The 18,000-nt window shown below is 39.3% G+C and overlaps 1 protein-coding gene across 1 annotated transcript in view; it reads right to left on the reverse strand.

Annotated features, from left to right (window-relative positions):
- ZNF804B (zinc finger protein 804B) overlaps positions 1-16,363 on the reverse strand; it is a 521,035-nt gene extending 504,672 nt beyond the window's left edge. The window contains exon 1 of the mRNA XM_025929720.2: positions 15,938-16,363. Coding sequence (XP_025785505.1) covers positions 15,938-16,045 — 108 coding nt within the window. The 5' untranslated portion in view covers positions 16,046-16,363. The remainder of the gene's footprint in view (positions 1-15,937) is intronic.
- Positions 16,364-18,000: the final 1,637 nt, after the last annotated feature.

Genomic DNA, 18,000 nt, shown 5'->3' on the forward strand with positions numbered 1-18,000 from the left:
CCCAAGCTCTCTGACACTCAGGAGTTGTGAAATGGGGAGCTTCATCTCATCTGCAAAACGAAGCCAGTAGTGCCAACATTTTAAAATTGTTTTAAACATTAAATAAAACAATGCATGAAAGGCTTGCTTCGGCCTAGTATGTCTGACATAAAATGAGTGCTTCTAACCTGCTGCTGTAACTGTGACCTGGGAATTAGGAAGGAATTTAGAACTCCAGGGCAGCTTCATGGAGGATACTCACAGGACTTACCAGTGGGAAAAGGAAAGGACAGAGAGTAAGAAAATCACAAAACCTTCCTCTGCCCCGGCCTCTGAATTACAAATCAAGGCAGCATTGGTGAGTGGCCACTGGTTCACTAATTCCCTATTGTTAGTGTGTACAACACACTCATGGGCTCCTTGTTTGAAGTGCAGATCCCCGGCCCCACCCCAGGCATTCTGATTCTATCAAGTCTAGTCTGGGGACATCAAATTCTGCAGTTTAACCCCTTTTAGACAGTAACTGAAGAAGAGGAGCTCTACAGACAGTTCTAACTCGATTTTACTACAAGTAGCTAAATTGCCATATTTGGCTTGTAATTTAAGTCTTATCGTTCATCTTTATGTTCTAGAATCAGGAGAAAGTGACACATATACACACAAAAAAGTACTTACTACTGATTGCATTTAAAGCAGCCAACTTGATGGCCTTTCTCTAGAATATTCACATTTTAACCCCAATTTTTGAAAAATGAACCATAATGGCAAAGATTGGAAATGTCCTCTTCTGAGACATTTGTCATACAGGTTTATTTGTATAATGTGTGTTTTCCATTCTAGACTGTAAATTCCATTCAGGCAGACAACAGGGGCACCGGATTTGCATCAGTAGCCCCCTCAGCTCACACAATGCCAGACAAAGTTAATCAAGAAGCATTTTGTTTTTAGAAAAATGGAAAATGCTTGCATTCTTTGGCAGGAGGAGGAATGGCAGAAGAATCACAGGGCAGGAGTAGACAGGAGAAATATTTAGGAAGTACAATGAGCAGGTATACCGATCTGATGAGGGATTAAAGAAAAACACTCTCAAGCTTCAAGCCTATGTTGTTGGATGAAAACGATGTCCCCAACCAAGGAAGAACACACTTGATGGAAGATATATTTTTAAAGGTTATGTGTCTGAGATGTCTGTGAGAGATAACAACGAGTGAAGGACTACACATGTATATGAACCTAAAATTCTAAGGTGTGGTGAGCAGAATAACAGCCCCCATCAATGCCCGTGATCAAATTCTCAGAACCCATAAATTCTATCTCACATGTCAAAAAGGTCTTTGCAGATACGATTAAAACTAAGAACCTTGAGAGGAGGAGCGATTCCTGGATAGATAGGTCCAGTCTAAACACGTGAATCTTTTAAGGCAAAGAGTTTTTTCCAGCTGTGGAGAATCAGAGAGATGGTACCAGGAAAGAAACTTGCTGGCTTTGAAAAATGGAGAGGGGTAATCATAAGGCAAGGAATACAGGCAAATTCTAGAAGCTGGAGGAGGAAATGGATTCTGCCTTAAAGCCTCCAGAAAGGAAGGCAGCCCTTCCTGTCCCTTGATTTTAGTCCATTGAGATCTCCATATGACTTCTGACCTACAGAACTAAGAAATAATAAATGTATTGTTTTAAAGCTATTAAGTTTATGGTAATTTATTAGAGCAATAGGAAACTGATATACATGAGGTCTGGGTGGAACATAAACATTTGAACCCATTCTTCAGATTTCTGTATAACATAATTTCCTTCCTTAGTTAATGTCCCCCCCCCCCCTCTTAGTTTCTGCAATCTTAGAGTACCCGGTTTCAATGCAGGGCTGGGTATTTCTCCGTTGTCATTCAGCTCTACACTTACCATTCATACTCTCTTCTGGGACTGGAAGCCACAAAGCTACAGCTGGCCCTTGAACAATGTAGGGCTTAGGGGCACTGACCCCAGGCAGTTGAAAACCTGTGCCTAACTTTGACTCTCCCCAAAACTTCACTCCTTCTGTTGACCAGAAGCCTTACTAATAACAATGAACATATTTTGTATGTTACATGTATTATATACATATTTATTCTGACAACAAAGTAAGCCAGAGAAAAGAAAATGTTATTAGGAATATCTAAGGAAAATACACTTACAGTACTATATCGTATTTAGCAAAGCAAATCTGTGTATACGTGGACCAGGAAGTTCAAACCCATGTTGTTCCAAGGTCAACTGTACTAGCTGGAGACGTGTAAACTACATATCCATAGAGCTCCTTGCCAGCCATTCTGGTTAGGTCTGCCAATGGAAAGCACCGGTGGGAGAGTGGAATTAGGAAAAGGAAAGAAGCCATGAGCTTCTTTCACCTACTTCTGCCTGAAGCTGCCTTGGCATCTTAGCACTCCTGGGTTCAGGTAGCGGTGGCAGCCACACAGCACAACGGCTGGCCTCTGCGACACAGCACAATGTAGCAGCAGCCAGCAGTGGTAGGCCGGCCACTCGGGCAGGGAGGCCAGCAAAGAGAAGACCTGCAAACTCGTAGATGTTCACAGAGCAGAACCTTTGGCGGTTTCAGAAGCAGCAGCAGCAGCCAGAGAACCAGAGTAAGGTTTCCAGGGCTTAGGGAACACCAGTCCCCTTTTGCTCCTCCAGTCCCAGGGGCTATAGTGACTTCCTACAATTACTAACCTCTGGGTATCACAGCACCTTCCTCTTTTGTCTCCCCCAGAGCATTCAACACATTTGGGAAGAATTCCTTGCATTGTAAACCCTCTCTCTGAAAGCTAAGAATGGTTTCTGTCATCCTGACTAGACACTAATACAAATGCTTTTTGCAACAATGATAAACATTGATTGAATACTTTCTATATGTATTCTGTGCTAAAAGCAGAATGTATGTGTATAAGAGCTTGTATCTCCCCACGGACCTTAATATTTGCTCATAATGTGATCTTATGTAGAACATACACAACCCTTAGCCACATACTATTTCCTCCTTTCAAATATTTTACTGTTAAAGTAGGTTTTTAATTGGGGAGAGAAAGTGATGGACGAAAAAACACCCGATTGGCTCATTGGAATATCCAAAGTCATTGAAAGATATTTAAACACAATAATGAGGCTGGATGCTTATCAGCACAGAGACAGCAGTTTTAGATTAAATATCTATCTCAAATGGAAAAAAGGAGAAAAAATTCCTTCCACAAGGCAGCAAGATCATAACAACAACTCATCTGCTTAACTCGATTTGCTTTGACAAAAACAACAGGAAAATGTAGCATTGTCATGAATTAAAGCTGTATCAGGAAAGTAGGGCACATTGAGCATTTTCATTATGAAAGTTGTGAAAACACAGAGCTGCTATTGGCAACAGTCGTGTTAAACACAAAGCTAACTGGCCTCCATGCCCGTGCTTCTCTTCCCAAGAAGACAATTCTAGTAAAGAGCAGTCTGACAGGGTTATTCCAAAGAGCAACAGTTTCAACAAGTTAAAGTTGAAGCACCAAGCTCTCAGTCAGTGCTGAAAACATTTTAAGGGGTCAAGGACACCTGTTTGTGACAGAACAAGCCAGCTGCTCTAGGAGAATCCGTCAGCTGCCATTCGCTGTTGCACTTACTAAGTGTCTGATACTTTGCTAAGCACATGATATTCATTAGCTCGTTCACTTCGTACGATGGCCCTAGAAGACCATAACATCACCAGTGAGCAAGCTGAGGTTCAAAGTGGCAAAGCAGTCACATAGCTACTTGGGGCTGGAGAGGGTGGTCACAACAGGACAGGTCAGTTCGACTCTAACATCAATGTGGCCTCAGGACTTCTCTACACTGATGCAAGAAGGGGAAGTGTTCATGCCCCACCCTTAAACTGTAGGGGTAGGAGGGATACATGCATAAAATAAGATAAAATACATGCATAAACAACACAGCAAAACCCTAAACACAGCACAGTTGTTACCTTCAAATTTCAAATAAAGATAAAAACATGTAGCCTTTGTCACCAACCAACACTGGGAGGGACTTATCTTTTAGTGGGCACACATGCATTTCAGAGATCTAAGGAAATTATTATTGTCTTGGGTCGTCAAATTTATTATATTATACCTTTGATCAAATTTCCTTAACAAAGACACAATGAGTTTCTGTAATTGATTCAAAACCTTCTTTAAAACCTCCATTTTCCTTTGCTTTCTTGATGGAAATGTTCTATACCCTTAAAGCAAGGAAACTCTCCTGTGGCCAGACCACCCCAGATTACCCTAAAACAGCAAAGAGGAATATTTTGGGTGAACTTTAAAACATATCATTCCTGTGTATATATCTGAAAAGTGACTTCTCAGTTCTCTTCTTATAAGAAAGGGACTAATTATAATGAACTTACTCCACAAGTAACTACGTTACTGATAATTCGACTTTGGTGCTCTTATTTTCTTATTTATAAATCATTTGAGTTTGTAACAACAACAACAACAACAGCCATGTTACCTATCTCATTTGGCACAACTCATAGAAAGTAATTAGAAGTTCTCAAGCCAGAACTACTCGAGCGTATCTAAAATTCTGTAGTGAGATTAAAAGCCACATTTTTTCCCCAGCTGATTTCCTCATTTCCTTGTTTTGCCTTGCTCCTAGGATTTTCTTTGAACAAAGCATACACATCATAGCTTCAAAAAACAAAACTACAATCTGAAAACAACTGGTCAAACATTAGTGAGTCGTTTCCCAAAAGGGAAGTAACATATTTAGAGGTTGCAGTTTCTTACCACACTTCACCAAGCACAGCACTCATCAAGATCGGAAACTGAATCCTAGGACTAGCCTGATCTTCATGACTTAATGAAGAATTTAAAATTTTACATACCTAAATTTTTGTCACACAAGAAGATCACACATTGTATTCCAGTTACTGTCTGTTGGGTCTAATTCTAAGATCTTCAGATTAAGTGATGCTTATATACTGTATAAGTATCTATTCCCTGTAGAGAACTGTTCTATTCCCTGTAGAGAACTGGTTTTCTCTATCACTTTCAAAAGTGGAGTCCACCCTGAATATCACAGAGTATATAGAACTGACTATGGCTTAAAAAAAAAAAAAAAAAAAAACATACAAATTCACAGCAAAGTGACCTACTATTGGAAGGGACACATAAGGTAGATTCATTGCTCTTTATTACTTTTTTTTATGATGATAAACAAATCATTAGTGGCTGTCACCAAAGATTTTCTAGCAACATTAGACAGAACTCTTAAAATCATACTAATGGACATTGGAAGATGAGCATTAAATTTCATTGAAAATATATGGTCAGTAATTTACATATATTTAAATTCATTGAAATTAGGATTGATTAATATAAGCATTGTTTGGGTTTTATCTGTAAACCTCTTGGCAATAGTCCTGTTTCCATAGTAACACAAACTTGTATTTTATCCCCGTGCATGTGTGTGAAATTATAACAACTTTTGTAATAAAGTTTCCACATCATTTGCACATAAATTTCATTTTTTATGAAAAGTCCAAGCTAGAGGTTTATTTTCTTAAATTATGTATTGTTATCTTGCCACTAAATACATAATTCACATCTCCCCTCAATGAAAACACACCAGAGCCATCCCTAACCACTTGCAAGAGATTACTGAATCTACATGATGGTCGGATCTTTGAATTTCAACATGTGATATTAAGGAAAAGATAATGAAATACTTCACAGATGTCACCCTGGATATAATCTGTGTGTTTTATTAGCATAAATCCATTCATTCTTGTCCAATCAGAATTCTTTTGTTCATTTGTTTCAAACAGTTAACAAGTTTGCTTCGGTCACTCAAAGAGAAGTAGAAAACAAAGCAGCTGAAACACTGGCATGCCTATCTTGACCTAAAAAGAGGGACTTAATTCAACAGTTTTCTGGTGGCTAAGCTGCAAATTCATGCGTTCTTTACTGAAACTCATTTTGACATCATTTAAAAAAAATATGGCAGTTTATAATCTGGTGTTCGGACTTTCACCGCCTTTGGGGTAGGTGGTACTTGAAAAGGGGGACATCTGGGGCTTCCAGGGAGGTGTGATGTTCTCTATCTACATCTGAGGCATGAAAAAGCTGTACGCTTATGATCTGTGACAATTCACATCTTATTTTATTCTTCGACACGAAAGTTAAAAAATAACTTTCTGTTCAGATACCACTGTGCCTAACATAGCAAATGTTGGGGATTTCATGAAATTACAATTATTACTTTAATTGATCTCATCACTTTTTATTTAAAACTCATGCCTTCCCCCTCCTAGGAATTAGCACGTGTCTAAATCAAAGACTAAAGAAATTATGAAAGATAGCCTCAAGATGTGCCTTTGAGATGATCTGGCTTTTGTGTTCCTAAGTTCATCTGCTGTAAAGATGATGGATATGATATAAAAAGGGAAATATCTGGAGAAGTAGTTGAAAGTGTGGACAGTATTTTTCTAAGTGTATGATAATGTTTTGCCAAGTTTACCATCTTTCAAGAATATAAAACCATAAGTATGTTATATTTCAAAACCTGGATTACATTACAAAGTGTAATAAATAAAGCACTTTGAGTTGCAGAAAATTCAATTAATGTGTAATAAAATAACGCAAATGATGTACAGGGAAGATTAGTTAGTTCTCACAAAGTTTTCAGTCCTTTACATGATTTAACAATGAAAAACCACCAGCTGTCTCTGAATAGTTGAAGGGCTGTCACGTCCTAGAGGGGATAGATCTATCCTCTTGCTTCCAAAGGGCAGAGTGAGGAACAGTGACTAAAAGCAAGGGAGAGGCAGAGGCATTTGGGTAAAAGCAAGAAGAGATTCAACCTTGATGACATTAGTTTCACAAGAGGATCAGTCACTCTGGTGAGCAGAGGGCCTCCCACCATTGGATATGTTCACCCATGTTAAGAGTGGTTGTATTAGTTTCCGATGGGTGCTCTAACAAATTACCACAAATTTACTGGCTAAAGAGAATACAAATTAATCATCTTTCAGTCCACCAAGTCAAAAGTCTTACTGGGCTAAAATCAAAGCACTAGCAGGGCTCTGATTTTTCTGGATGCTCTATGGGAGAATCCATTTAGGTGCCTTGTTGAGCTTCATTCTTTGACTTGTGGCCACTTCCTCGGTCTTTAAAGCGAGCAGCATACCATCTTCAAAGCTTGCTCTGCCTCTGACATTTCTGCCTCCCTCTTACAAGGGCCCTTGAGATTGCAGTGGGTCCATATGCATAATCCAGGACAATCTTCTCAACATCCTTAGTTTAGTCACATCTGCAAAGCCTCTTCTGCCATGTGAGCAACAGATTTGAACGTTTCGAGGATTATAACACAAACATCTTTGGGAAATTATTATTCTATCATCGTGATATATTTAAAAATTTATACTGGGAGATTAAACTAGATTGCTAAGGGTCCTTCCAATATTAATATCCTACAAATGAGGCAAAGAAATCAAATATCTGTTAACAAGTGTGAAAAGTTTATTTGTATAAAGAAACTGAGACTACAGGAAACCGGATTCTTTCCATTCCATATAGTATTACTATCTCTTTGTATCTCCATAATAGATGGCTGGATATTTCAGCTAAAATTCATTGTTTAGAAGAAGTCCAAGCTTCTCTTATTGACAGTGGCCACATCTTGGCTGATCCAAGAAACAACAAAGTTGTTGGAGAGTGTGTGACTAGTAAGTTCAAGCAATGGGAAAGTATTGGCAACTATGCAAAAACCACCCTGTGGCTGCTCCAGGATGGTACTTCCTCAAGGGCTATAGTGACCAGTGATCAAAGAATTATTGTCTCTCTTTCAAAAGAAAGAAAAAATGACAGAGATAGAAAGAGAGAGAGAAGGATGAGGAGGAGGAGAAGCAGGTGGAAGGAAGGATGGAAAGAAGGAAGGGAGGAAGAGAAGAAGGGAGGAAGGAGACAGAGAAGGAGGAAGAGAGGAGACAGAGAAAGAAAGAAAAGGTGTAAGAACCCCTGTTTTTTCTCCTTATTATATACTCCTAAATAGGAAGGGAATAACCAAGTTCCTAACTTGAATTCATTTCTCAGAAGCTATTAAATATATGCCAATGAAAAATATGGCTTAACTAACTCATGTACAAATTTCATCTATTCACATATAGCCAATCTTCAGTCTCTTGTGGCCTTTAACAAAAATGTTCTGAAATGGTTACATGGAATAAAGCACTCTGCAATTTGGATTAATAGGAAGTATTAAATTATACTCGAAGCAATTGACCAAATGATCTTGGTAGATGTTAAAGTGAGAAGCATTACCATGAAAACAGTGACCACTTAATCCATCAGTGTAACAGTGTGCATTCTAAAAGATTCTGACTAACTAACTTGGGAAAAAAGTCTCTAAGGAAAAGTTTTCTTCATGGAGCTACAAGCAGGACCAAAGGGAACTGTTTACACTAATTAAATTTCCACTGAAATCCTTTTTTTTTTTTTTCTATTAAAATCAATAGTAAACCAGAAGCTGTGCTTAGTACTGGGGATATAAAGATAACAGCAGACATGACCCCAAAGGTCTCACATTCCATGGCCAAAATGGAGACGAATAAACAACTACAGTTCAGTAATAATCTAGGTAAGCAATAGATGTGATGGCATCCTGAAAGAGAAACATTTGACTCATGGTAGGGAGCTCAGTGTCAACTCACATGAGAACCCAACTCTTTAGTTAGGTCTGAAAGAATATATACGACATGGCCCAACAAATGAAGGCAAAAAGAGGATTTGTGCCACAGGGAACAGAATGTGCAATGGCATAAAGGTCTAGAAACACCTATCATAGTCAAGAACTCTGAGTAGTTGGGTAAGGCTAGAGCATAATAGGATCAGGTGGAGAAACAGAGTTAAAACTAAAGATGCAGGTAAGGACTGGATCATGAAGACTCTTCGATACCATCCAGGGACTTAGAACATTTTAAAGATAATGTGAATGTAATTAATATGGCCACCAGGGTATCTTTCAACTTCACATTTTGATGAAGCAAATCAATAAGAAGGGCAGACTTAAGTAGGGCTTCCAGCCCCTCCACCATTCAAAAAGGGGGTCCAATGGTTATTTTCTGTTTAGAATATGATATTTATTTTCATCCACAAAGAGGAAACGCATTTGGCTTTGCTTGCCAAGAAAAATGTTAGGGACTATAATTATTCATTGCAAAATGGAGATCTGGCAAGGATACATTGTGTGGGGGGAGGTACTGACTGTATTTGTTGCTCAGGAGGTAGATAGGACAAGTCAAGTGCTGAGTAATAGCTGTGGGAAGGTGGGCAGGGGAAGAACACTGGGAGGTAGTTCTGAATGGAGATAGGCAGGAAGCTCTAAAGGCGGAGGGTGAACAGAGAAGAAACGTGTCTGCTTGGGCTGGGAAGCAGACAAAATGGCATGCTGCTCACCATTCGCAGGGGTTTGTACCTCCGGAGTTAGACATAGACACTAACATTTGTGCATAAACCAAAAAAGATATTGAAAAAATTGATAATCATGTTAACAAAAGGAATAAGGATCAAGGACAAGAGGAATAACAGGGAGGGGAAAAGATTGTTTGGAAAAAAAAAAACTGGCAGTATCTGTTTCAAAATAAACTATATCCTGCCTTAACACCCACACTAAAGTGAAATAAAATTTGCCAAGAGAAATTTGCCAATTGTCAAAGCAAAAAAATTGGCAGCCCTAATTATGCTTGTTACAAATGAACAAAATGAATGTTCTCTATTCCATGAATCATGGTCAAAGCCTGGATGACCAGTACAAAATCCTGAGTGGCATCCTTACCTTTAGGTATTCTATATTTTATTATTTATTTATAGCCTGACTTACTTTCACAACAGAACTAAGTCATATGAAAGAAACTTTACACATGAAAATGATCAAATATAAATTTAAATGAATGAGAGCCATGGAAAATAAAATTAAAATGAAAGCTGAACTGGGAATAGGAGATGAGCAAGGATGCGGAAATCATGTTGCTTTGAATGCCATCATCAATTCCCATGGCTTTGTTAAGCCACAGATTTCTCTCTGAGTTTCCTACCAGCCAAAGAGGAAAAGAAAAAATAGCTAACTCTAATAGCTGTCTTTATCTGTGAAGAACAGTATATTATCAGTTTTTCAGAAAGATATGCTTAGATTTTAGGTATCAAATTCGAGTGAAAGAGGGGATTAGTTCAAAGCATGTTATCAGGGGTCCATCTCAGGAAAAGCAAGATCATACATTAGTAAATATTTCTAAAAGCCCTTTTTCATTTCATATGCCATATAATATCTTTTTGCATTTTTTGTTTTCAATAAATTGACAAGGTCTTAGTTACAAGTGAGAATACTGTCTAAGGTATAAAGTAATTCAACTCTCCAGAATTTCTCTTCAAGTTCAGCATGTACTTCCCAGGCAAGAGAGACTGTGGAAGTAGGGAACTGGCATATTCCTTTCATCATTATAACTACACCTTGTCATGAAAACATATCAAATATTTAATTTCTCTCTCCACACCTTATCCACTAAGTAAACCTGACTCATATCTATCTCCAAAAGGCTGTCACCTGCCATTTTATAAGGATTATCTGAAAAAGTATACTTGTTAAAACCAAGATATTTTCAAGCAAAGTAGCATTTTTATTTCAATTTTGCTTCAAATTACTTTCTACAAAATATGTATGTATATACTAAGGAATTATTCTGACAATGTGCATTTTGAACAAACCAAATTCACACTGAAGTCAGTGACTTCATAAAGTTATTCGAAATATATATACTCCTGCTCCTTGCTCCCAATACAGCCTAAAACCTACCTACATTTCAAGCTTTGTTAATACATAACACATGAAAAACATGTATCATCGTGCCTACACATTGTACAACAAAGTTTTCATAGTTACTCTTTCTACTACAAATGATTATGTTCTATGTTAAATTCCACCGTCATTAAGTCTAAACATGATGCCAATATGTTTTACTTTTATTTTGTTTCCAAATTATGGAGTAGAAATTTAAATTCGAGGTTATCTTAATTGTATATCTAAAAGAAAGAAATTGAAGTTTTTGATCTATCAAATTTTAACTATGAAATAAATACAGTATAATCTACTAAAAGTCATGAATTATAGCATTCAAACACTCATTTGATTCTTCTTACTATGGAAGCTTTCTAAAGTCAGATAGACACACATTTAAGACCTAGAAAGTTGACACTTATATTTGAAAGCATAAATGCCAACTATAAGTTTCTGAAATCAGTTAGTTGAAAAAAAGAAGGGCTGAAAAGGCAATGAGAAGAAAGGTTACACACTTCTTAAAAAGTATCACCCTGGGGCGCCTGGGTGGCTCAGTCGGTTAAGCGTCAGACTTCGGCTCAGGTCATGATCGCGCGGTCTGTGAGTTTGAGCCCCGCGTCGGGCTCTGTGCTGACAGCTCAGAGCCTGGAGCCTGTTTCAGATTCTGTGCCTCCCTCTCTCTGACCCTCCCCTGTTCATGCTCTGTCTCTGTCTCAAAAATAAATAAACGTTAAAAAAAATTTTAAAAAAAAGTATCACCCTAAGCTGCAAGAGAGTGGTAATATGCTAAACATATACCATGGGTCAAATATACAACTACAAATATTATTAATATTTAATCAATCGATAACCTGAATGAGTCATACTGTTAAAGACACAAATTAAGTAACAAACCATACTCAAATCTAAATTGAGACAATATTTTTCTTTTTTTTTCAATTTTTTTAACGTTTATTTATTTTTGAAGGAGAGAGACAGAGCATGAGCAGGGGAGGGGCAGAGAAAGAGGGAGACACAGAATCAAAAGTAGGTTCCAGGCTCTGAGTTGTTAGCACAGAACCCAACCCCAATGTGGAACTTGAACTCATAAGCCAGAGAACTCATAAACCTGAGCCGAGGTCTGATGCTTAACCGACTGAGCCACCCAGGTGCCCCAAGACAATATTTTTCACTACAAAAATAACTACGAACCGATTCAAACACATTTTTGACACTATAGAGAGAATATTTTTTGTTTTACTGAATTCAAACATGGGGATAGAAGAACTTGGAAGTTCACAAAAAAATGAATTCACTAATAGATTGTTTTCTTAATGAATACTTCAATTACTGTAACAAAGTTTTAGAGTTAACATATATGATGGTAAAAGACTTTATAACATAATGCATAGTGACTTCTTATGTTTGAGCACCAATAATAATGTATCTGTATCTAGGTGCATGTGTGGGTGTAGACCTGTGTTTGTGTGTGTGTGTGTGCATATGTATCTCAAACGGATCTTTTAAAATCATCGTTCAGTCATCTTATTTCAAAGTTCTGATAGGGTGAGGGATAAATATTCTAAATTGTGAGGATGCAAATTTATTTTCTAAAATCAGAGACTTTTACCATCAAGTACTATGTCATCATACTAAATGGTCTACACAGTACTATGTAATACTCTGTCATTTTTCTTTTCTTTTCTTTAATGTATCCCCACATTTAAAGTAACATAAACTATCTAAAATCAATTATTCACATTCTAATTAGGATGAAAAGCAGTATGCTATTTTTTTTCATATCAAGTCTCGATGCAACAGATAAGACATTTGCATGTTTTTACTTTGAAGATAGGAGCTGAATTTTACTCTAGGATTTTCAGTTTGCTGATCTGTGAACATTGTTTGGGGGTAAAATGCTTTATTTCTTTCTCAAGTATCCCACTAAGTATCTGTTACAAGAACTCGATGTAATGATTCAATGTTTTCTAAATGAAATCCTTCGAAATAAAAATGTATATAAATATAATAATTTTCCTTATGTGGTCAGTTTAATGTTGTATGTTCAGATTCTACAGACATGTGATTTGAACATGACAAATGTATATAACTACTTTAAATATAGAACTGAATAATTCTATCTAGAAGACACCAATTCATATTAAGTTATATTATTATTAAAAATAAATTTAAATTATATTAAATTCGTATTATCCAAGTATATGTGTGTATGTGTGTGTGCGTGCATTATAGATATAGATAGATAGATAGAGAGATGGATATAGATATAGATATAGATGATATATATAGATATATATCAGAAGAAATTCTTGTTACATCAGAAAGGAATTGTGGCTTTGCTCCTTTCTGTAATGAAATTACGGAATATTCTCATTTGATAATTGTGTTATGTGCTACTTTTAAAGAGCTCTATTAAAACAGGAAAATATGGATTAAAGTAGAAAGGAGGGACACTTAGATTAGAAAAGTAAGAACCAAAGTTGAAGTATCGCAGACCTTAGTAAGAGTGAGTTAAATCAGCTAATGGTTTCCCAGTCCAGAGTCCCAGATAAACTGCATCTCAGTGAGTTGAAATAATCCAAGTCAATAATGTAGAGGTCAATTTGAGACTATTCAGGGTACTAAATTTGAAAAACAAACAACAAAAAAAAAGGTATTGTCAGAGTAGAAATGTGTTTTAAGAAAAAAAATTAATGACTATCTTACGGATCTGTGAGTTTCATATTTATGTTGATGAAAAAAATCAATAAATTTTAGGTCAACCTGAAACTAACTAGGGTGTGTGTATTGCTCGATAAAAAAAAAATGATGTATAACCACAGTTTTTAGCTTCATGCTTCACAACTCATTAATAAAGAAGGCAAATATACACTCTTATACACTAGGAAACTCTTACTTAAGTGCTCAGGGGACTAAGGTCCAGAAGGTAGTGACCTATTTTAATTTAGGAAGAAAGACTAAGTGTCATGTAATGTGAAGGCAGTGACTTTTTTCAAAAACCTTCCTATGACAGAGAAGGAATGAACATCAATTTTTCACACACTGCCTAGCTCATGTGAGAAACTACTGAAACCTTGAAAAAGCCATTCAAATTCCATAGTAAAATGTAAAAGAAGAAAAAATAAATCAGTTGTAGGAAGCCCATATACAGACTAACAGATATTTTTAAATCATGCAAATGTAATTTAAGCACACTCAAATGTGTTAATATTGAAGAGAACAATCCCATGAGTCAAAGTGTAGCACCTAGATAAAAGTAAATGAATTAGTATTTTAGTAAAAATGAGCCCAGCAGCGAATACACACAGTGTCCTGTGTGTGTGAGCACCTGGTCAGCTAGCAGAGCCATGTGGATTATGGGATGTCTTGTCACGTCCACACTCATGTGTCCAGTCCCTGGGGCATCAATCAGACTTCTGGGAGATGAATGACCAATAGTGGAGGAGGGAGGACACCTTCTGACCATGTGACAGAAATTTCCTCTGCAAGCCCCTTAGATTTTGGAAGATTAACACCATATTCTAAAGCAACTTCAATAGAACTGAACACTAGGAACCAGGAAATAATTCTTCCTTTATCCTGTGAACTACTAAGGCATACATATACTATAACACACTACCCAGTTCAGATCTCCATAATCAAAGAGAGGGTTTTGGAATACAGCCACAAAGATTATTGAAGCATTGGAAAATAATAAAAGGTGGAAAATTCTAGGTTTTCAAGATGAAATGAGTTTAAAGAAAAATTTGATATATTTAAGTTTGCTATAAGGAAGATTCTGACACTGTGGGTTGTTAAACATTGAGGTGGTTTGCTGAGACTGCAGAAACTCCAATCCTGAGAATCTTTCTTTAAAAATAGAAAGGATTCCGACCAGCTGCTCAGAAGGATTGAATGTGGGCTTTATTCAACTAAAACTCTCCAAGACCACTCTAACCCTAAGAGTTTATTTGAAAGTGCCAATATAAACAGTATATTCCATCTAATGCTTTTGATTCAGTACTGCGTAACTGAGGAAGTCGTAGGGATTACAATAACCCCACACTTCCAGTGCATAAAAACATGTGAGGCAATAGTTTGTCATAATTAGGACTTAGTGATACGTCTGGGCACTTGGACTTTCTGATTTTAAATTTCTCATGCAAATCACATATGGTGCTTAATCAAAAGTTTTAAAGATATATTGCAGTTTTGAATAACTCATGCTAATGAAGCATGAAACCATGATGAAAAGTACAAAAAGTAAATAAATAAAGATCAGGCAACTTAAGTTTTCACTCGTTATATCAGACAGACTTAAAATACTGGTTTTTGTATTAAACTAGAAACTTGATCTTAGTCACATAAATAATCCGAAATTTTAATATTTCATGACATTTTTTGAAACACATCTGAAACTGTAAAACAGTTGTCTATAATACGTACCAATTAGTAAATTAATAAGACTCTCAGAAGTCATAGAGTCTGGTCAAAATTATTTCTTAAAAAAACATGAATAAATCAAACCGTAAACTAAATTGAATAGTATACTAAGTTGAGCGATCAGTCAAATGGCATATAAATACATTTGTACCTAATACCACAAAGTATCCACTTCATCTTTCCACAAAGGACTCTTGGGCTTTCCTTAAAGAATGTATACAGTCAAGCATTAGATTTAAGCAAATTTTAACATCTAAACCCTTTCCGTTTGCCAGTGCTCTGATGCGAAATCTTTAAAGAGTTTATTTTCTTGTAAAGTAACAGCAGCATTATTTAACTAATCCCAGCTAATGACTTCACCAAGCACGGTTATAAAGTGCCACTCAAACTTTCTACACTGCCCAAATCAGCAGATTCATAACTTGACAGAGCACGCTAGAGCTACCTTTACAGCCCTGCAGTTAACTGCATTCAGTAAATATTTGCATCCACAGCACTATAGATGTTAATAACTGTGATGAACATATATACACATGTAAACACACACCCCTCCCTGTGTAACAGTCTACCAATAAACTGTAAAAAACAGACACAATATACTTATGGGTATATCCGCCAACCACTGATTGTACCAGGACGATATCTCTTTTTGTTTATCTTGCTTTTCAACGTGTGTGTGTCTGTGTGTGTGTGTGCGCGCGTGTGAGCAGGTTACCGGAGAGGGAGATCCATTCTTGCAGAGGGGCCCTCGGAAGACTCCTTTAATGCCCCGGTAGTGCCCATTGCTGAGATGTCTCGAACTGATGACCAGGTAACAAGCCATGTGGGTCCAAGCAGGAGGCGCAGCGTCTCAACTCCGCACCAGACGCCCAGCCGTGGAAATGCGGGCTGGTTTCTCAGCAGCAACAGTGACTGCCACCTCTCGAGAAGAAGCGGCCAGCGGCAAGCAGGGGACGCGGCGGCCGCGCGTCCCCGCTCCTAGCCCAGCGCGGGGCTCCTGCTGCCGGCAGCGGCTGCTCTGACGGCGGCGGCGGCAGCGGCAGCCACACAGCGCTTAGGGGACCCGGCGAGCCAGTCCACATGCTGCTCTGACGAGGCGGCTGCTCAACCGCGGGCCGGCGATATAATTTTTTTTTTTTTTTTTTTTTTTTTAAGGACAACTTCCTGGGTCCGCCAGGGAATCAGGAACTCCCCCGCCCCCTTTCCTCCCGCCCCCCACTTTCGCACCCAGTGCACGCCTCGAGATGCTCCGGCGCGGGTCCCGGTCGCCTGGCCGGGGTGGGGAGGGTGGGGGGAGGCGTCCGCGGGCTGGGCTGCGGGCAGGGGGCTGAGACGCCGGGCGGCGGCAACAGCAGTCGGCGCGGGAGAGCCGCGGGCAGCCCCCAGGAGCGCCAAGCCGCTGCCCCCGCTGCAGTGGCGGGGGCGGGGTCGCAGGAGGCAGCACGCGGGCTGGGGCGAGGCCCGGGACGTGGGGACGCTGCGACCCCGCGCTGGAGCAGTCAGCGCCCCCGCTCAGAGCCGTCGGCTGGGGGCGAAGGGCGCGCCGGGCGGCCGCGCGGGGAGGTGACAGCTGCCGCGGTGGCGCCCCCGAGGCCCCGGCGGCTGCGGGACACGCCGCGCCCGCTTCCTGCCTTCAGCCGCCCCAGCCCCCTGGTCGCTCCGCGCGGTCTCCGGGCCAACTTTGCACCGGGTTTGCGGGCCCCAGCCCGGGGCGCCTGGGGAGAGCCGCGGCGGAGGAGAGGAGCAGGAGGAGAGCGTTTCCTTCACTCTTGGGCTGCCTGCTCGCCTTCAGCGTTTTTCCGCGCTCCGGCTGCCGGCGGCGTTGGCGGAATCAACAGCTCCCCAGCCGGCAGGCTGTTTGGACGAGCCGTGCAGCCCCAAATAAGGCAGATTGATTAGATGCGCGATGGAGGGTGATGGATGCAGGAGGAAATAAGTTTTAGATAGAAAACTTATGTAAGGAATAGAAACGAAACGTGCACTCGCGTGTGTGTGTGTGTGTGTGTGTGTGTGTCCAGAGTTACAAACACTTACAAGTCTTTCTGTATCTTTAAGGAGGCAGATACTTTGGACCTGTCCAGGACGTTTGCGTGTCCACAACCCTCAACGATCGCCCCTCAGCGGTGTTTCTTAATGAACGTTAAATCATTTGCTGTAAATGAAGCCACCAGGGAGCGAGGTGCACGGAGAATAAATGACCTGTGCAGATACGTGTTCTGAAATGAGAAGGAAGCCTTGCCGGAGTCAGGAGGAGGTGTGCCCTTTCCACCCCGCGCTGACCTAGTGCGGTTCTCTCTCGCCCCACTCGCCCAGGTCTGTGCTGGGGAGAAGATAAAGGGGTGGGGGGGGGGCTCCTTTCTTTTTTGCCTTAGCACTGTAATTAGTGCAAGGTTAAGGCTAATGCTCCAAGTCACCTCCCCAGTTTTTTCCCTCTTCCGTCTCGCACAGTGCTCCACTAGCATCCTGGTTGACCCTGAGGACCTTTCACAAATGACAGAAACAGGTCAAAGAAAATAGGTAATTCAGTTTTTCCTATTGAGGCAACTCATAAAACTCTGAAGCAAACATATATTCCAATTAATATACTTTTTATAAAGTATAAAGTCAAGTCAATAAAGATGACTTTTTTGTTCACATTATTACAATAGTTTATATCCTTAATATTTTATTAAACACATAGATGTATTTCTCATTTTAAATGTTTCAGATAGTCTTTATAAAGGCGCTTATATAAGGCAAAATGCCGATTCTTTGCGAACTTCGAGTTGAAAACTACTG

Source organism: Puma concolor, chromosome A2 (genome assembly GCF_028749965.1).
Source record: "Puma concolor isolate L17-30 chromosome A2, mPumCon1.1.hap2, whole genome shotgun sequence".
NCBI lineage: Eukaryota > Metazoa > Chordata > Mammalia > Carnivora > Felidae > Puma > Puma concolor.